The sequence below is a fragment of the Tympanuchus pallidicinctus genome, unplaced genomic scaffold (assembly GCF_026119805.1).
Source record: "Tympanuchus pallidicinctus isolate F22 unplaced genomic scaffold, pur_lepc_1.0 scaffold2, whole genome shotgun sequence".
NCBI classification, from domain to species: Eukaryota; Metazoa; Chordata; class Aves; order Galliformes; family Phasianidae; genus Tympanuchus; species Tympanuchus pallidicinctus.
The window spans coordinates 40710459-40732131 of NW_026294721.1; the positions used below are offsets into that span (position 1 = coordinate 40710459).

Genomic DNA, 21673 nt, shown 5'->3' on the forward strand with positions numbered 1-21673 from the left:
CGGTCGCAACGGCTCGCTACTGGCTGGTGGCGGGCGGAAGTCGCTGCCGTTGCCGCAGTGACGGGAGCCGAGAGGGAGGCGGGGGAGGGAGGAGGGCGAAGATGGCGGCGCCGCCGCGCCGCTCCCAGCACCACCACCACCATCACGGGCCGCCGCCGCCGCCCGGGCCGGCCTCGCCGCCCGCCGCCGCCTCTCCGCCGCGCAGCCCCAGCCTCACGCCGGCCGAGCTCGGCCCCGCCGCGCAGCGCCACAGCCTGGCCGGGCCCGAGGGCGAGGCTCCCCCCGACGCCGAGCGGCCTCCGGCAGCGGAGTGCTCCGAGAGCGCCGCGCCGGGCCCGCCGCAGGGCTCGGGCAGCAGCTCCGGCAGCTCGGCCTCTTCCTCCTCTTCCTCATCGTCCACGTCGTCGTCGTTGGCGTCGAGCCCGGCGGCGGAGAGCCCCGAGGCGGCGGGCCCGAGCGGGGCCTTCCGCGAGCTGCTGGAGGCTTGCCGTAATGGAGACGTGACGCGCGTCAAGCGCCTGGTGGACGCTGGCAACGTCAACGCCAAGGACATGGCCGGCCGCAAGTCCACGCCGCTCCACTTCGCCGCCGGTCAGTGCCCGGAGGGGCCGGGGCGGCTCCCTATGGGGCTCGAGGGCCGGGGCTCGAAGGTGCTGGGGGAGGGGAGCTATCTGAGCTCAGTATTTTTCATGCCGAGGCTTCTGTGTGTGGAGGTAGTCTAAAGGCACCGACAGATTTCTCTGTGTTCCTCACGTGGCCTTCAGACTTTATCTCGTTTGCTTTGGAAGTGAGAAAGGAGTTCAGGATGGAGTTTTCTGGGAGTGATGGATTTCACTTCTGATAGCTCCTGAAAGCTAAAGACACCTGTAACACCAAGAATCAAAGCCAGAACCTCGCAGCTTGTAACTTTTTTCTTTCCAGTTGATCTTTCCCCTCCTTACTCAGACCAGGACAGGTGCCAAAAGATGAAGTGAAACAATTGAACTTGGTTAGAAAGTCACAGATGTGCTGAGGGGATGCTATGCATCAATGCAGGGAAGTGATAGCACATCAAAAATTATATTGTGAAGCGACCTGGTTCAACAGGTGACCTTAGTAAGAAGTAACCATTGCTCTATCCCTAGAAGTGCTGAAGGCTAGGCTGTAGGGCCCTGGGCAGCCTCCATCAGGTCAGGTAGAACCAGTCTATGACAGATGGTTGGGAGTGGGTGGGCTTTAAGGTCCCTTTCAACCTAAGCTGTTCTGTAATGATTCTATGATTGCCTCTTAGCAAGCACAACTGTCATAGGTGAATTGTAGGTTATAATGAGAACAAATGTTACAGGGATTAGCCTTCATGGGAGGGGGGCACGGGTGAGTTATTTTCATGATAAAAGTAAAATGGGAGATGCTAGGTCTGTGGTCGGCAGGGCTTTGTGACATGTGCCACAGTGTTGCTGCCTTGCTTGAGTTTTAAGTGGTGCTCTATTATGCACAAATAAAGTAATTAACAAGATTGGTGAGTGGTCACTATCTATGTTGTGGTGTTTGGCTTTAAAACAGCACTTCAAAGCTGTTAACAGAAATGAATGTTTTCTTTGCAGTGTTGCTGAGAACTTTGAGCTGATGTTCAGCTGTCTATCAGATACTGCTCCTTGAGATTATGTAGTTTTATTGTCCTTTCTGAAGTCCTAGTGGTGTTTCCTGATACCCCTTAGGGAAACTTTTGGCCCTGAGCTCTTTCCTTTTCATTCTCTAATCTTGAATTGTGAAGAGTGTCTCAACTGTGGAGACAGACTTCTGTGGACACTGGGATGTAATGCTGGCACAACCACACGTGCACGTGAAGTGCTTGATGTTTTCAAGAGTAATCTTGAGTCTGCACTGCTTATTTTGGATTTGAACTTACAATAACATCTTGGTGTGTCCCCTTAAACTTCAGGGTCTCAGGTTGTACCTTCAGGGCTAGGGTAGACTATAGTGCTGAAGTTGCAGTAGTAGTTTCTACTTTGATTAGATGAGAAGCAGACAAAACTTTAGGCAAGGTTTTGAAAAGTGGCAGTATCCATAGGATGTTACTGTAACAGTAATGAAAGATACAACATGAAGAAAACAGTAGGTGAAGTTCTTATCTCTGACAGACATCTGTTGTCTTTGTCTCCTGATTTGGAGATCATCCTTAGCTGCAGTACATATTTCCCATCAAAGCCAAACACCACAACATAGATAGTGACCACTCACCAATCTTGTTAATTACTTTATTTGTGCATAATAGAGCACCACTTAAAACTCAAGCAAGGCAGCAACACTGTGGCACAGTGTATCTGATTCGAAAGGATTTGGCATGTAGAAAGCATTAGATAGGTTTCTTAGTATAGATATCTTGAGGTCTTCTGTTTTGGACAAGTCTGCACACATGTTGTTGAATGCAGCTTGTCTTGGGCAGTGCATATTTGCTCATGATGCAGTTTTGATTTGATTTCCCATGGCCTTATGAGCACAGGAGTCTGCTGTGTATATTAAGCTATGTTGTGAATTATAGCTCCTGTTTTAGGAGATGTATCTAAATAGAAATTGCATGGCATTTATAAGGGAAAAGGAGTTGAACAGTGCTATATGCTTCTTCCAGAGCTCTTGAAGCTAAACTCTTCAGGCAAAAATAGTTTCACTTCTGTTTCTGTGAGTTATGGCAGAATAATTATTTTAGTAGCTAGTAAATTTTCATTTTTTCTTGGGTTTTTTTTTTTTTTCTTTTTTTTTTTTTTTGTTTTCTTTTTTTTTTTAGAGCAGCTGGATTCTTCATTATTGTTTTTTTCCCTGGGAACTTAACTGAACTTGAGGGAAATCTTGTGTTCTCAGATACCCTTTTTGGCAACAATTTGAGGCAGCTAAGTTGCTTTTACTGTTAGAGGACAGGATGCTTTAGTTCCAGTTTAGTGCTGGTTTAAGATTAAGTCCAGGTTTCCTTAAACTTTTGAAGAGTTCTATTTTCTGAATCACGCATATCATCTTTCTTATGGCAGGAGGAAGGTAAAAGGGGAGGCTTTGGGAACATCCAGGGTTCTTAGCGTATGCATAAACTTAGGAAAAAGTGAGAACTGAAAGTGACTACAGAAATTTAAAAACTAAACAAACAACAAAAACAGACCAAACCCCCACCCCCCAAAGAAAAACAAAAAACCCCCCAAAAAACTAGAAAGGGTCATAAACCTGGTTTGAGAAGTTGGAATCAGTCCGTTATCTATGTGTGGATAGAATGTGCATGGTCAGATGAAGTTAAAGAAAATCTGGATAATACTACAGCTTCATCTGGGAATGTCTTGAGTTGTTAGTTGATCTGAATGATGGGGATTTGGTTCTTGAACTTAGTGGTGAAACGTCTAGCCTGATGATTAAGACTGCCCTGCTTTGGACTTAATATTGAGGCTGTATCAGGGTGATTTGACCAAAATTTCCTTTTTTTTTTTTTTTTTTTCCATCCTCTGACTGGTTGGCGCACAGCCTGTCTTGAAATTCTGAGCCTCCTTGAGGAGGTGTGCTTAGGAAGACTGGATAACGAATGAAAAACAGATTCTAAAGACTTGCATATAATTGACTTAAAAATAAAAAAAAGAGGTGAAGTGGAAGTGTGTTTTATATGTTTCTCTTATTCATTTCTTTTCCAATGCAAACTACATGTAATTGGGTGCATATTTACACACAGCTGCGAAGTTGCAGAGTTCGAGACTGTCTTTGATTATTCAGTGCATCAAGGGAGGGAGGAGAGGGTGGAAAAGGGGGAAGAAAGGGAAAGAGATATGATGAGAGCAGCATGTTATTCAGTTTATAAGTTAGCAACCTTTATTTGTGCTGTAATTCTGCGTATTTATGAGGATGATGTGCACACTCTTTAAAAGTGAAATATATTGCACATACTGACACTCGTCTGGAAAAATGGGGTTCACTTGTATAGAAACTGACATTATACTTATCTAGTTGTAGAATCAGAAGGCAAGGATTCCTGTGATTTGTTACCTGGCTGTTTGGAACTTCCTTTCTCAGTATTTAATGGCTTGCTAGGAAAAACTCAGCTGTTACTGTTTATTTCTCCATCAGTGGTCTGTTTCTTGGTATGACAAAGGCCTTGTCTTGTGAAGCAGTAAAATTATTATGCTAGTTTCAGTAATGATTTTTAGATAACAGAATTCATGGCAAATCCCAGGGCTGGCAAGAATAATCAGGAGCCTTCTTGGTAATGGACTTGCTTCTTCCCACGTCGAAAAAATGTTAGCCTTACAAAAGAAAATGCATGTATTTGTTGCTGACATCTTGATTCATATGCTTAGATGTAGTTCTTGGTGGTTTGTCATCAGGAATAGTAGTGCTCTCAACAGTGACTGGGTGGATGAACCTGATGGAAAGAAGCTGAGTCCTTGCTAGTTTCTACATACAGCCAGTCATAAGCTTGTTCAGATCACTCCTTGATCACTTGACAAGGAATGTCATCAGTGATATTCCTTGTTTTCTTTCAGTTTTGGTCTGTGGTAATGGCAGTAAAATCTTGTGTGCAGAAAGAAGCTTTCAATAAGCATGCCTACTACTAGTTATCACTGTTGGAAGTCCAGTTTTTTTGTGAAGTCTAACAGATGTCACTGTTCTTTGGAAGATTTCTGGAGTAAACTACTAATGCTCAAGGATTTTTTGTCAGCTAGCAAGCTGCTAACTTTAAGAACACAATCTGCTTCGACGTGGAAGTCGGCTGAGGAATGGAGAAGGCAGATGTAATACAACTAGCTGCTGGGTGTTGCTTGCAAGAGAGGCAGACAGAAAATGGCAAGAAGCAGTCTGTGGTCTGTTACACACCTCCACTCTATGCAGAGGTACCTGGATTGATCACCTGTGGGACAAGATAAAAGAGGCTAGCTTAATTTGCTATGGAAAGCCTTGCTTTTGAATATCTTCATAGAATCCTTAGAGTGGGAAGGGACCTTTAAAGGTTGCCTGGTCCAACTCCCCTGCAATGAACATCATATTCATAAACTACTCTTACTCATTTTGTAGCAGTTGTCTGGGATATCCTTGCCACAGAAGAGATGTCTCTGCCCTTACTCAGACAGGTGTCTGTAAAGCTGACTTGCTGATTAATTCTGCCTTGTGCAATTTAAAGTAGGGCTAATGAAGATTAGCAGCTGGATTCATGCAGATGGTGCTGATAAGTATAGATTGTGTTGTTGATTAAAAAATCTCCTGGCAGCCTTAAGGCTTAGGGCCTGTGAAGCTAGGACTCTTGCTTGTAAAAGGAAGTGTTCATAAATTCCTAGGTGACTGGAACTTTCCTTTATGCTTTTGTTGTATTTGTATTATGTGAAATGTTTGCTTATTGCTTTCTAGGAAGTTTTTCTTTGACTTGTAACTTGTTGTAAGGCCATCCTAAAGATCACTAGTGGAAATTCATTGAAGGGGTTTACAAGAGAATACAAATACAAAGCCTCAGATGTCCAGCAATACTGAACCAGGTACCCTTTTCCACAGCTCAAAGGCTCTTCAACTTGCTTAGTTAAATCTGTTTAAATGTGTTCTCTACTGTGAACTGGTAGAAGTGCTGTTGGGTTCCAGAAGAGCTGTATCCTGGGGGAAAATCTGCCCCCAGAATGTGCAGTACTGAAGCAAAATTGTAGTGGCTTAGCTGGAACTTTTCTCAACTCTTTGATTATAGTTTAAAATAATTCTTGAAAGGCAGTGTGTCTCTAAGATGTGTGCTTTTCTATTTCAGGGGTTTGTGTTCTAATAGGAGCTATGTTTAGTGCTCTAAAAAGTGGAATCATTTAATGAGAGCTGCTTTGCTTTATTTCACAGTGAGGCCTGCAGACGTGCTTAACCTGTTGTCATATGCTTAGTTAGATCAGAAGTCCTTTTGGAATCTGCATTCTTAAGAGCAAGCAGGGGAAAGGAAGAGAAAAATGCCATGTGAAAGTAGAAATCTTCCTTGTCATGAATTAAACTCTGCACATAACAACAGCTATGCAAGGGATAGAATTAACATTTGGAGAAGTTGATGCTGTGCTGTGATCAAGTGACATTAATTGGGCAGCAGGTGAAACAGTAAACTTCACTTAGCAGTTCAGGCTGCCTTTTTGATGTGTTGTGCTCACTAGGGAAGGCACTGTTCTAGTGAGAAATGCATGTATTTAGTTGCTTCTTTCTCACTAAGAGTTTTGAAAGTGAGTTCTGATGATGAACGGGAGGTGAGTTCTTAGTACTTTAAAAGCTGGTAGGTGAATTTCACCAGAGCAAGCTTGTATGCATGGGCCTCCTGAAAAGATTCTCCTCTATGGTCAGCCTTTATTATTGAATGTTTTCTGCACAAACATTTGATTGGATTTCTCTGAGGTCCTCTGATTTAAGGTACTTTCTTGTAAGCTCTTTTACTTTGTACATAGAACTTTCACCGGTAACATACAGAAGATTTTTAAATTGAAACCACATGGTTTCTCTAGTATAAACTGAATTGTGTCAAAAATGATGTCATCTGTTAAATGATATGACATGTGTCTGTCTTTTTTTGCTTTAATTACAACTGCTGTTGTAATTTTTTAGATTTGTCTTGTAAACAGAGACCTTTAAAAATGATTCTTTGTTGACTGAAGTTTTTGCCGGCTTGCTCGTGGTGGAGCTGGTGGGAAGCTGTTTCTCCAATTGATTACTCTTTTTTTGAAAGTGGCCTTGTGGTCTGATGGCATAAAAACTGCAGAAACCTTTAGTGTGCTTTCTTGAAGATGGAATTAGAAGAATTTATTCACCAGATGCTTATCACTGCCATTTCCAGAGACTACTTTGTCACAAAACCCATGTCAAGCATCATGTTGAAGTTTACATGGAGTCCTGAAAATTGTGATAGTGAGTGGTTTGAAAAGTTTTCAGGTAGTCAGGATGTTTTTCCTCTAAAGGCAGGAACATGTTAAGCAAATGTTCGTGCAGTTCCAGCCTTGTTTACAGAGGCTCAGTCTATAAAAAAAACTGAAGGCTAATAATTGACTTGGCTTTTTAGTGGTAGGCATCCCTTTCTAATTCCCACCTTGCCCGATTTTTGTTTGCTATGAAGATAAACAATATAAATGTGGCAAACTTGAGGGATTGTTTCTTGGTATTTATGCTCTCAGGTTTTGCTAGTTTTGCTGTGGGACCAGGCACTCTTTGTTTGCTGCTGTACATATTTAAGCTGCCACGAGAACTTGCATGTGATGTTTCTTAACTGTCTTTTAGATTTGGCCCTTTGTCTTGGTTAACTCCTAGGAAACTTCTCCAGGAGAATGTATTGAAGGGCTGCAGTGAGGAGACACTACGAATCCCTGCAGAGTAGCCAGTCTGCAGCTTGGCTGAAGGCCCAGTGTCATGTCATAGCATTAGCCATAAGTGATTAAGCCAGTGTGGATGCAAGCAGCTGTGTCAGACATCTTGCCATATGGACTGTGGCAGGGGTAAAGCATGTTAATTCTACATTGGAAGTCTGCACAATTGTATCTGGTGTCGTGCTGTGGCTAAAAAGGGGCTGAACACATTGAAATGGAACTCCTGGCCAGGGGCTACTTCTCTGATGTAAGGAAAACATTTGGAAAGTCCTCATACAAGAAGTGCTGCCTGTCACAGAGGGTGCTGGCTGCTGGAAATCATTTGTCGCCACTTTAGCAGCATGATACTGCAGCTGAGTTGCATGTTCAACTTGGGAGAGCTGACAGCTTCTTCCTCACATCCTTTAAGTGTTATGTATTAATTTCTCTTCTGGAAGAGTTTTAAATAATGTCATTTTTCTTTTTGCAAAGCAATTGAACAGCAATTATGTTTTCTTACAGGGTTTGGAAGGAAGGATGTTGTAGAGCACTTGCTGCAGACAGGAGCCAATGTTCATGCTCGTGATGATGGAGGGCTGATACCCCTTCACAACGCCTGCTCCTTTGGTCATGCTGAAGTGGTTAGTCTGTTGCTGTGCCAAGGTGCAGACCCTAATGCTAGAGACAATTGGAACTACACTCCTTTGCACGAGGCTGCTATCAAGGGGAAGATAGATGTGTGTATTGGTAAGTGTGTCACTTATTGAAACTTCACCAGATGCGTGTTTTGTGCACTTTTAACGGTTAATATGCTGAATGTGAGATGGAAGACAGTTGTGGTTTGTTTTTTTTTTAAACCATAATGTAGGTATTGTGGTAGTCATTTAGGACTAACTTTTTCATGTTATACAGTTAGACCTTTGTTGAACTTGCATCTGGAAAATGAATATTGAGAGGGTTGGTCAAGTCTCCTACTGCTAAATTAGGGTCTTCAAAGTCTGATTGTAAAATTCTCCCTGCGTTTTGGTGTCTTTGCTTTTCAGGCTGCTCTGTATGTTGTCTTAGTGGTTAGAAAGATGGTTAACCTTTTATTCTGTACAATATGGAGAAATGTTTGTCCTTTGGAGCTTTCAAATACAAGTTGCAGGACACCACTGCTTACGGTGGTTATATATCTTCAGTGTGTGCTGTAGCCTGAAGCAAAAGCAATTTCAAAAAAAAATTGAACACTTCAATCATTCTAAATGTATCTAGACCATATAAAGGGCTTTTCAGTCAAGATGTCGTTAACTTTTATGGTGTTTTTTTTCCCTCAGTGTGTTTAGTATTACTTCCATTTTTTTATGAATCAAAACCTCTATTTTTATTTTCATAAAACGGCTTAAGTCGCATGGGCCTTAAGTTCCCTTCCAGTTCCAACCCCCTGCTGTGGATCAGGCTTCCAAGGGCCCCATTCATCCTGGCCTTGAGTGCCACCAGGGATGAGTTATCACAGCATCTCTTGAACAGTTAGTGCTTCACCATCCTCCAAGTCTATTTCTTTTTTGCATTGAGTTTGCGTATAATTTATATTTAGTGGGTCAACTAGTTGGTGTGATCCTGTTTCTCCTTAATGGCTTTATATATAACTTTTATATTAAGGTCTTCAGCCTTAATCTCAAAAGGCCCTGTGAAGGAACAGAGTATATGCAAGGCTAATGAAGAACGACTACTTAGGGCGTGAATATTAGGAATGAATATTTGAATAGCTTTGTGGAATATTGTACAGTAGTAGTGAAATGTACAGTACAGTGAAATGTGGACTCTTATGGTTGATACAAAGGAAGAAATTGGCCTGTTAAAGTCACATTTTCAGTGTTCCTTTTTAAAGAAGTGTCGTATGCTTTTTGAAAAGCCTTTGATTGAAGAATGTTCTCTGGAAATCCCAGTGTAATGTGCAATTTATTGCTGAACTTAAGAATCTGCCTGAAAAGCAGTAGGCTCCATAGGAGTTAATCATCTAGCCGTATCTGTGTCTATCTTTTGGCACCTTCCAAATGGTGCGGTGGGATAATTGTGCCATTTATTTTCTCACCTTTCCTTTTCCTGTGCCACCTCAGTCTGCATCTGTTCTTTATCATTCCCTAGCATAGAATACTGTTCTCTTGGCCACTTTACAGGTCAAAAAGGGATAAAGTGAAAACTGAACAGAGTGCAGAGGTGTGGTATGTTCACGAATGGCAATTCTTTAGAGGAAAACTCAGGGTACTGAAGCAGTGGGAAGGCTGGCAGACTAGATGATGATTGCAGTAGGACTATAGAATATGCTTTTGACTAGCACTAGCCTTGAAATAATATGTATATGTTTGTGCTAGAAGTACTGTTAATGGTCAGCTTTACAAGCTGAGGTTGGACTGCTGCCACTTGGAAGCTTGTGTGGTAATGGGAAATGTCATAAACTGATTAAAATTTGGAGTATTTAGATTCTAGAGAATTCTGTACACTGGAAGAGAGCAAATGACGGTGACCTGTGGTTTCTTGTGCTTCTGTTACTGATTTAATATTAGACTCATAGAGTCACTGAGTTTAGAAAAGACTCTTAAGATCACAAAGTCCAACTGTTAGCCCAACACTGTCAAGTCCACTACTAAACCATGTCCCTACATGCTATATCCACAGCCATAAGATAGTGGTTTTGTTCCTCAGTGAAACATTTACTCACAGAATAGCTGACAAATGGAGAACTCTGCAGCATTTTTCCAAATGCTCTTTGCAGAGTAAGGTTATGACTGTTGTGTAGGGCAGGTAGGGGAGAAAGGATGATGGGTTTCATCTAAAAGTCTGTACTGGGCTCTTAACAAAGATTCATGTGGCTCACTTTCTCCCGTGATGTGTAGCAGATGCTCAGGGTCTGTAGGTTGAGTGTACACTTATATCTCATGGTGAACAACGTTTTAGGAATTTATGAAAGCAGAGACTGAATCCAGATGATGTTGCACAGCCATTGATTGGCAATTTTGGAAAGATTGATCTAATAACTACTTAGTACTGCCAAGCTTTAGGCTTCAAAGGTGTTCTCTGGCAATGTAATGTTACAATTTAATTGTGTTACAGCTAAAAAACCAAAACTGCCTTTTTAAAAAACACTGTCTGATTGACATTTATCACAAACCCTTTTAGACTTCTGTGAGAACACACATTTCTACTTGCCCTCCATGTATCTTTCTTGATTTTGTTTTCTTTTCTCATATGTTTCTTTTTCCAAGCTGAAAAATTTAACCTTTATCCTGTTTAAGTCTTGTAGTTTTATCTTTTTAATTTTTTTTTAAGAATGGGGAGTTGATGGTATTGGGGGGAAGGTCACACCAAGAGTGCTACAGAGCTATAAAAACATCTTAATATGACTTCTAGAGTTGTTCAGTTGGAAGGGACCAACAAAGATTCAGTCCAACTGCATGAGAGCTCTTCAGGGCTAACCAAAAGCTGAAGCTTATTATTGAGGGCATTATCTAAATACCTTTTGAGTTCTGAGCCTGTACCAGTATTTGATCTCTCGTAATTAAAACATTTTTCCTCATATTTAATCCTTACCTCCTCTTGCATAGCTTTGTACCCATCTTGAACTATGAGGATCCTTGAAACCAATGGATTGTGGGCATCAAGTTGGTAGTGCCCTGTCACTGTTGATGTGTTGCAACTTAACTGTGGGTTTTAGAGTTCCCCAGTTGTTTTTCCCTTCTTTCCTAAAATTCAGGTGTCACGAAAATGAATCTCTTCCTTATTTGTCTGCTGGGCACAGAACAATCTATGGGGGACAATAAGGCACTTATTTAACGATATTTCTTTACAAATGATGATTAAATTGGAGTCTGATTACTTGCATCAAGGATTTACAGTACAATAATGTCTGAAACTTACAGTAATGTATTTGTAGTAATACGTACAGTAATGTATGTCTTCTAATATTAACTGTTTGCAAAGAGGGAGGAAAGGAAGGTAGAAGAGAGGAAGAAGCAGCTTCGTATTAGAATCAGGTAATGGAGCAGATGCCACTGTTGCAGGCACTAACTGCTTGCTTTCATGTGTCTGCTAATAGTTTACAACAAATTTTTAAATGTTGTGCAGAAATACTTAATTTTGTGGGATTATTCTTCAGATTAGTGTCGCAATCTCTGCTTTTAGCTTCTCAGGAACCATGCAGTCTTAATGCAGTTCATATGTGGTTTGAAAACAATCTCTAGATAAATGCGCAGTTGTTAAGGCGTAGAAGTGGCCAGGTCTACAGAGCTCCTGGATCTCTTCCAGATCTAATGGAAAGCATGGATTAAAAGTATGACTATAGAACATAAAGGGTTTTGCTTGTAAAATGCGTGGGCAGTTAAATACTTGTCATATAATAAACAATGGCAGCTGCCTCTCTTTAATGATGTGCTTTTTCCCCAGCATTGAAGCAAGTTCAGAAAATGCATTTTCTGTGATTGAAGCCTACTTAAAATACTGAGTGCTTACCTCTTGTTCTGTGTTTTGCTTTAGTCTTGCATGCAGGTAATACTCATGATGACTGTAGATTCCTGTACTGCAGTAAATCCTTATTTTTCCGTGCTTACACAAACACACCATGTTTGTTCGATAATGCTGTTCCTTTCTGGGAAAGGGTGAGGTGTCTGACTTGAATCCTGCTGTTTGTGCTGCTGTGTATTCTTAATGGTTTGGTATGATACAGTGTCTAAGCAGGCAGAGCTATTCTTTGGTCTTGCTTAGTCAGTGTGCCCTTGGCTTCACTATGATCACTGGGTACTGAGCTTCCATACTCATTATTTAAGATGAGGCTAGTCAGTTGTCGTCTTGACATCCTTAAAGTGAACAGTCACTGACCCTACAGTTAGTGTATTGCTTTTGCTACTGCAAATAGCAAAGTTAAAAGGTAGAATTTCAAATGATAAGAGAGGGAGCAAAGAAGAAGTGGCTGCAAAATTTTGTTTTTATTTTCTTGGTTGGAGTGATGTGAGGATGGTGCAACCCAAAAGAGGAATCCACTCAGTCTGATCTAAATGGATGATTCTTGCAGTGATATCCACAGAGGCTGTGATGTTTAGGTGATAGGCCAAGGGATTTGTGCAGTGTGGAATAAGTCTTCAACATGAACATATTGCTAAAAAGAAAAAAAATTAGAACTGCCTTGTGTAACAAGACGTGGTGGAAAGCAGCTCTGGGATTGGAAGACGAATGGATATAGACTCTCTATCCTTTAAGAATAGAAAGTGATGCAACTGTTTTACATAATAATGTGGTCTAAGACAGTAGGAGGCAAAAGTTTTTAGGAATGATGTGTGTAGTACTGCTTGCTAGTAGCTTGTTCAGCATCTGTTTGAACTTGGTGTATTCTTAACTTTCTGAAGTTTGCTTCAGTAACAGGTTTTTTTTGTTTGTTTGTTTGTTTTTTTTTTTTTTTTTTTGAGACTAGCTAAATCTTCTGGCCAGCTTGTAGCTTTAGCCACTATTTCATGGACTGACCTGTTTAGTTTCCCTAAGATTTCTTGTACTTCCATTTCTTAAATATTTGATAACTGCACTATAAACTAATGCCAATTTAACAAAATTAAGACAATGTGCAGGTTTGATGCAAAATATGCAGAAGTTGGAGCTTCTTGAGAAGAGTTTCAGCTTCTAATATCAAAATGTTACTGTATTTGGTGTCTGATTAAAGTATCATCCCCAAGTTACAACACTGTTGAAAACTTGGGTGATATCTGCAAAGACATTGCATATTCTTACCCTGTTCTTAACATACATTTTTGCTAGATAACCTCTTCTGGCTGTTGTTAAGAGACAGTACTCCTGCTCTTAAATCAGCCTTTTGGTTCACACAGCACAGTATTCTCAGTTAATTCACATAAAGTTCTTTGTTGTTCAGTGTGCTTGGTACAAGTTGTTAGCTCAAGATACCTCTGGCACAAAACTTTCTCTTTTGAAGGTTGAGAGAGAGCACTGTGGTTACTCATAAAGCTGTTCTGGAAGGTTTCTTATGCATTAAGCTTATCTTTCAGTTCTGTGCTTGATAGACTCTGAGGCTCAGGTCTTATTGGCATCACCCTTGATGGGGATTGTGGAAAAGGAAATACTTTTGAACTAAGGTAGCGTATTTTTTACTCGTGGACTTCACCTCACTTAAGGGTGGGTTCTGAGCTACTGCTAGGATTTGAATCCCTTAAATGCTTAAAAGAGCTTGATTTTGTTTATACATGTACCTTTTATGTTTCATATGACAGTAGTCCTATAGGACTACTTTAGGTTTTCAAACCCCAGAAGGAATGAAGTGGCTTTCCAATTTCCCACACTGGGAAATAATGAATTCTGATAGCCACGTAGCTAACTCCATATGCAGTGCATCACTTCCAAGATCTTTTTTTCCCCTCAAAACTTCGCATGAGAGAAATGGTTAGTATATGCAGAAGGAGATTTAAATTAGTCTTTGTCTTCTCTTACCTGTCCTTTGTTCTTTTTCTTCCTGTGATGCTACTTGTTGGCCTGATTTGCACTGATGCTCTTGCTTTTCAAGGGCAGTGAAAGCAGGGTTCCCAATCTGTCAAGTAGGATATTGGGATTACAGCTGACACTTACTTGAATAAAACTTGAAGCAGGAAGATGAATTTGTTCAGGGAAGTGAAATTGGGACGAACCAGTGAAAGTTTGTCCTTAGAGTGGCTTTAAGCTTGGGATATAGATTAAAAAATATATATATCAGTTACTCAGCCATCAGGGCAGCTGTTAAGGTTTCTAGCTTTTCATTAAGTATTATATTAAAAGAAATGCTTAGAACCTACATAGCTGCAGAAGAATTGTTTGCAAGGAAAGGAGTTTGAACTTTTTTGTGACATACTGAGGGTTCAGCCTTTACCGTCAAATAAATATCCTAAATGTTTTCAAAGACTAATGTAGAAAAAAATGTATTTTTGAAAAGCTCTTTTGGTTAAAGAGTTTTCTATTCCATCTTATGTGCTTATTAACGTAAGTGTTTCAAATTCACACCTGACTGTGGCTCCTAAACCCCACTGTGCAGTGGAACAAATTGAAATGTAGGATTCTCCTGAAGATACGGAAACAGCTTCTCAGTCTGTGACCAACCTCTGGCACAGATTGCCCAGAGAGGTTATAGAATCTCCATCCTTGAGGATGTTCACAAGATGTCTGGACGTGATCTTGTGCACTTTGCTCTCAGTGTCCCTCCGTGCTGGTGCGGGAGTTGGACCATATTGACCCAGAGGTCCCTACCAATCTCACCATTCTGATCCTGTGGAAAAGCAATTGCTGTGTGTGTGCAAGTAAGCTGGACTAAATAAATAAAAATAAATGAAAGACCATAAGTGTATGATCTTGCATTGCTTCATTAGCTCAAAGACATATTATCTTTAACATGTATCTCCTGGAACTCTGGCAGGTTCACCGTAGTAATCCCAAAGCTTCCTTTACACTACCCAACTTGAATGCTTCAGGGCAGATTTCTGGCTCCATCTCTTACATGATGCAAAATATCAGAAACCAGAACAGCAGTGATGCTAAGATTGGTGTCACTATTTAGAAGACTGTATTCTGCTTAATTTGGTTAGCTGAGGTGGAAAATTTTAAATTGCAAAGTGTTCAACCCAGAAAAGGAAATGGGAATATTTACTTCGTTAAGTCTAGGCAGGATCAAGGCTTTGAATTGCTGTTCACGTGGGCTGAGCAATCTACCAGCTCTGGCTCATTCTCTGAGGGCAGAAGGATATTATCAGCCTGCTGTGCTGCCTACAGCCCTTAGAACTTTCTGCTTGTTCTCTCTCTATATGCATATTTAATCACTTGTAGGTAAAACTTGCATTCCAGTGAGCAATTTTGTAGTGCTTCCTACGTGCAGAAAACTAATCTGTGTTAATACATGCTTGCTTACTGGGAGACTGTTGTGAGCATTTACAGAGGGAACCTTTTAAAGACACCTTTTCCTGCTGGGGGGGCTCAAACTTGCAATTATGGCTTTTAGAAAATGTTTTTGTTCTGGCTCACATCCCTTTTCTCCCACCTTTCTTTGAAGTGCTAGGATCAGATCAATCAATCAGTGTATGCTATGGGGGAAAAAAAAAAGCAACAAACCATCTTGTCTTTAGTGCAAGCAATTGTAGAACACACTGGCGTATTTTCTCATGCCTTGGGAGGTGAAGTTTATGATATACATACAGGGCAGGAGTCAGGCAATCTGGTTAAGAAACTGAAATGGCACCAGGGAGTCTAAAAGTAGTGCTGAGGCCAAAAAAACCAACCAACCAAACAACAACAACAAAAAAAAAACACAAAAAGATTGGGGCAAACTCTTTATGGAAAATTAGAGCTTACATAAAAATATGATCAAGTCCTTTTCAAGTGATGCTTTTTAATATTTTCAGTTTTGTATAGGTTCTTCCTTGGTATCCTCTTTCCCCCCCCCCCCCCTTCCCCCTCCAAAAAAAAAACCAACAACCAAAAACCCAGTCCAAAACAAGCAGAAAAGTTAAATGAAAAAAATATTTGGAGACCTTGTTCCTGCCAATTGTTGATACTGTTCTTGTTGCTACTTTGGAGCCCACTGCTGTGGTGTATTTATCAAAGCTGAAGTCTGACCTCTAGACATAGTTTATATCTTTGGTTTCTCTGAGCCTCTGCTCCGTTCGGTAGCTGCAGGTTTGCTAATAGCATCCTGTTAAGGAACTTAAGGAACTGATTCAATTTTTGCATCATATGCATACATGTGAAGACTGCGTTTTGAAGAGCAGGCTTTTGTCGAGAAAGGGAGGTGAGGTGTGATTAGCTCTTGTTCCTCATGGACTGGATGGTTGTTTTGGCCGTGAAGGAAGAAGTATCTCTGCAAGGAGCTATGTTTTAATCTGTCTACTTGTTGATTCTCCTTGTGTATATTAATGCTGTCCTCAGCTGCACCTGTTGCTAATCTAGTGATAAGGCATGGTTTCACATTGTCAATTGGTGAAGCTCTACCACATCAGTCTCTCTTACTCCTCTACCATAAATGAACAGGGAGAAAATATGATGGAGGGGGAAAATAAAAATTAAGGGTTGCGATAAGGACAGGGAGATCCCCTGGCAAGTCCTCTAATGAGAAAAACAGATTCAGCATAGGGAGATTAATGTAATCTATTGCCTATTGCTAACAGACTAGAGCAGTGAGAACTAAAAGCAAAACAGAAACACCTTCCCTCTTATTCACTCTCTTTTGTTCTCCCCTCCCCCCCAGCAGCACGAGAAAGTGGGTACTGTGATTAATCTATAATGCTTCCTCTGCTGTTCCTTCATGGTCACTCTCAATATGAGGTACTGTACTTCCTTCGTTAGAAAGCTTATTGTCGCTTAAAATCAATCATGTAAGACCATGTGTCTTTATGTATTTTAAAGCTGCGTTTCTTCAGGAACTGGCTTGCAGGTTTAATTCCTGCATTCTCATGCTGTCAGACCTCTTGTTTTTGTCCACGTTATTGGAAAGTACTTTTCTATTTCTGTTTTCAGTTTTTTGTTTTGGTGTAGCAGTGTCTGATGTCGCCTTTATAAGATTCTGCTCATCTGCTTTGTACTACCACAGCCTGCGTGTTTGTATTTTGATCTCTCTGACTCCAACAAAGAGCAAAGTCAACAAGGTGATTCATTGGCTGTAGAACTGTTGTCTGGGGTACTGGGAAAGTGGGATGCCCTGATCAAGGGCAGTAAGGAAAGCAGACAGCTGAAGTGATTGAAGCCAGTATTGTCCCACCAGGTCCTCGTCTGTTGATGTGGGATATACTCTAGGAATTGTTGCTAACAGAGAAATGATTCTTTTCAACTCATGTCACTGACTAGTGTTCTGCTGTCCTTTCTTTTGCCAACCAAACTACATCGTGTAATTGCAGAATGAACTGGACTGAGCAAGAGATCACTTGATCACTTTCCTAATATTCCTCTTTGCTAGGCCAAACATTTGCAGCTCCCAGAGAGTGTGGGCAGCATAGGGCTAAGGATAATTGCTGCCAGCATAGGCTACATGAAACTGTAACTGGTGATTGTACTGTTTTGCAGGAGACTGCTTTACAATTTTACATTGTAAAGAGGTGCAACAGGAGATGCTGAAGGCTTTCCTACCCCCATCTTGGCATGTTGTCTGTTCTTATCCTGCTAGAGATATACATTCATCCCTCTGAAGCTTGGTGTGGGCACCGTCCTTTTTCCCTCTCAAATTAAGCACTGCTCTGCACAGCCCATTTTTCCCAGAGTGCTGAGAGTAGCTGGATGTTATTTCTCAGGTTAGCAAGTCTGTGTCTCAGAGAGCAGCCCTCAGCTGAGAGAAGTCCATTCCAGTTTGCCATCTGAGCAGCAAAACCCTGCAAAGCAGCTGCACTAATGCAGATCTTTGAAGTCTTCAGCAGTTCACTGTTTACAGACTTCTTTGTTGCTGGAGATCCAGTCTTATGCTGCTTTTTCTTCTTCTCCTACCTTCACCTGTGATGACTTTTATTATATTTCTCTGCAAATTCCCTTGGAGGTTTGATTGTTTACCATATTTTAGTTCTTCCTTTTTGCTTCTTGTGTGCTTTTTTTTTTTTTTGCCCTTTTCTTCCCTACCAAATACATTCCTTTGCTGTCTTCTGAACCTGCTTTGCATCTTCTCTTACCAAAAAGCCACCAGCAGTACTTCCAGATATGCCCAGTTGTCTCCTTTGCTGTACCCTGACATTTAAGTAAATCCTTTATCACTCTTATTGCTTTCTGCTCCATAATCCTCTCTTGATTCACACTTGATGGCTTTTATTACAGAGTGATGTTCAAGAGCATGGTACTGCTTTACTACTTCTTATTCCTCGTAGATAAGCTGTCAGTGGTGTTCCAGGCTTGTGGGAATAGGTAGATCAAGTGGACACTTGTAGCACTTACCTTTTGAGCTGTCTGTAGCCTGTAGTGACATTGCCTGTCATGTTTTCACCTTGTAGTTCTGATGACTAGTGAATAGTTGCATTTTTATCATGCAGCCAAGGCTGGAATTGCTCACAGAAGTAGAAGTCGAGCAGTAACGCAGCTGTGGAGGTGGATATTGTAGTAGGATTATCTTTTATAGCCAACTTTATGAAGCTAAGGATCGGATGCTATGGCTTTTGTTTTGTATTAGGTAATTTTGCAAAAGCACTCGTGTATCTGCTAACTTAGCAAAATAGGATTATTAGGTCTGAATCACAGAAATGTAATTTCTAGGCAAGAAATTCACGTTCTTGTAACGTGAAAAGTTTTGATTTATGTATAGAAGTAGTTGGGGGAGATGAGGCATTTAGCCTTGGTTGTAAAAAATTAATAAATTGGATCCCAGTGTTGTTGCCTAGATATTTTTAGAACTTGGTTATAGTTGAGGACATTACATTTCTTGTTGTGTATAATTTGGAAACATGACCTGTATGGGCTGGTGCTGACATCTTCATGTTCCTGGGGACTAAGATTAATAAAAAGCTGAGTAACTTGGGGGTATCCTTTTTTTTTTCTTCTGTGCAATATATTGTGAGACTAAAAGAGGGCTTTTTCTTAAGGCATTTGTTTTCTCTGTACCTTGATACTTTGGGAGTAAGTACATAAAGCTACTGTAATTTAGTTTAGAAAGGACCTTTAGAGGTCTTTTTCAGAAAGTGAAGTTGAAAAGGGAGAAGGTGAAGGTTAGAGCTAGGGTATCTGGAAGAGACTGTGAGAACAGCACTGTGGGACGAAGTGGTTCAGTGGGAGGGAAGAGACAGTATGAGGCAGGACTAAGGTTTTCCTTGGCAGAAATGTGAGGAGCTGAAGACTCTGGCAATGCCGTTAAAAACACTAGGCTGTTTTAAATGCAGATGCTTCTGGAAGGTCTGCCTATTCTTGTCTTTTTCATTCCCAGCAATAAAACAGTTTGGATGTGTCTTTTTTGTACTTATGTGCATCCGATCGGAAACAAAATGTGAACTTTTACATCAGCATTCCAGTGGGTATACTCAAGGAATTTTGTGGATGCTGGCCCTGGACAGCTCTAACAGAAATATTCTGATCTTTGATCATGCCTACCCATTGGATTTTTTTATTCCCATTCTGTTCCCATTTTATTTGTGTCCCTGCCTTCAGTAAGAAATATTTTCCTTTGGTGCGCTTTTAGCTCAGGCAATATGAAGTAGGAAGAGTATTTGACTAAGTGATGTCTTGTGTTTAGACAAGCTCTCTTTTTTGTTTTTCTTCCTCTTGTGAGGCTCTCTAGTTGCTGCATAGTTAACAATGGAAGCTTTTGCTCTACTTTCCTGGTGAAAATGTGGAAGTTGAAATGGCCTACAAATGGGAATGTTTGTTCTTGGTGGACTTTTTTGAGAGGTAGTGTCAGCTTCACAGTTCAAAATAGCTGTGCCAGGAGGCTGGGGGCCAAGTGTGTAATTTTAGGATTCATCCTGCTGTAGCAAGTTGGCAGTATCTGAAATGATTTGTGGTTGTAGTTCATGATCTATGCAATACTGGAAGAATTTTCTATTTTAGATGGAAGGCTCTGTCTGTTGTCTGTAGTACTGATTGGGAATAATAGTGTAATTAAAGCATTTCAGGTGGTACTGGAAATCAGGAAAAGTATTGTAGCAATTATAATGAGGATAAAAATAGATTGTGCAGCACCTTTATACAGAATCATGTTGTACAGTTAGACTTACAGAGCTTAGATATCAATATATAACATGAAGATTCAATAAATTGAGCAGCTTCTTTACACTGTATGATATGGTTTGTAGAAAAGGCAATGATAGTCAGGTTCTATTGTTAGATTACTAAAGGCAGTGCATGCAGCGCAGAAAAACAACAAACCCCAGTGCATCCTCTGTCCAAGGGAAATAAAAGCAGCATATCAAAATCTGTTCATTAACAAAGTTCCGGGAGTGAATCTGTGTACATGCGATCCAAATGCTTGCCTGTTAACAGCAAGCTCTTGATTCAAACTATTGCCACTTTTCCTTTTAACGCTACTCAGAAAACGTCCTCTAAAAGCAGTGTGCAGTATTTGAAGTCCAAAATAGTTACACTTGGCTAGAATGGCTTGTTCTGTTGTGTTTCATTATAAAAGGAATATTTTTTTCTCAAACAGGAGATCTGTCTTGGACATTTTTTTGTATGGTGCCGGTGCATTGAAAAGGAAATTTAGAAACACATTGTGTCTAGATCTCAAATACTCTGTGGTTAGAAAAGACTTCATTGGGCTAAAGTGCTAAAGGTTTTCTGCAAGCAGAACATTCAATTAAAAGCCACCTGTGGTTTGCCAACTGTAAAAGTACAGCTGTTACACCAATAGGCTAAACATCAAATGCTGCATTTCTTTTGTTAATTCATGTTGATGACAATATTGCTCACTCGGATATCTTCTTGTGAGATTATGTACTGAGGAAGTATGGAAAGGATCAAATCAAATAGTATAGAAATAATACTACTTTTGATCCACATTTGCTTATTGTATTAATCTGTGTTTTAATTCAGTCCTTATTTATATAATTGAGTTTTTGAGATGCTATTTCATTCGTTATGTAGATCTGTATGTAGGACTGGATGAGGAAGCTGTTAGTAGGGCTACACTCTTGGCTGGTAGAGAGGTTAGAAGGGCTATGACCAACAGGAAGACTGATTGCAGGGACAGAAGGCTAAGTCTCATGGTTACTGCAAAGGAGTTGCGACAAGTTCTTTTTCTGAACTCGGTTTGGCCCTTTCAAGTGCTTGTTTCACAGGTAGTCAGGGGTTTTGTAGGCATCCAGCTTACGCACTTTTAGTCAATTTTTAATGTATGTGTTTAGATTTAAAAAAACAAAAACAACATTAAAAACTGATGTGAAAATTGAATATTGTTAAGCCACACCAAAGCTCTCTGGAATTCATTAGCATGACTAGACTCTTTAAGTATACTGCATAATTCTTGGCTGTTTGGGCCAAGAGAATAGCTGAAAGGAACAGCGAGTTATCATCTTTTTGTGCTGGGAGAAGTAGCAGGAAGATGGTTTTTTGTTGGCTTGCACAGGATGGGGGAATTGGTAGACTTGCAACTCTGCTTGTTTTAGCATCTGGCTCAGGAAATTGTAGCTCCCCTTAAACCTTATTACCTCTCATATTCAGGTTGTCATTCTTGTACCTTAATCTGCCTCAGCTTTGCTTTGTATGCCAATCCAAACCTCCAAACTGATCAAATCTCAGATGTTCCTCTCTGAAAAGCCTGATGTTCCCAACTTACTGCTGTGGGCAGAATTGCTTGGGTCCCCATCCAACCTAGCCTCGAGCACCTTTGGGAGTGGGTCATCCGCAGCTATTCCCCCTTGTCCTGTCATTATCTGCCCATGTAAAAAGTCAGTCTCCCGCATGTGTCTAAGCTCTCTTGAAGTACTGGAAAGCAGCAA

General features: G+C 40.7%; 1 protein-coding gene across 1 annotated transcript in view; it reads left to right on the top strand.

Annotated features, from left to right (window-relative positions):
• The first annotated feature begins 101 nt into the window (after positions 1–101).
• Positions 102–21673, top strand: part of TNKS (tankyrase) — a 105886-nt gene continuing 84314 nt past the window's right edge. The window contains exons 1-2 of the mRNA XM_052682269.1: positions 102–591; positions 7809–8033. Of these exons, the coding sequence (XP_052538229.1) occupies positions 102–591; positions 7809–8033 (715 nt within the window). The remainder of the gene's footprint in view (positions 592–7808; positions 8034–21673) is intronic.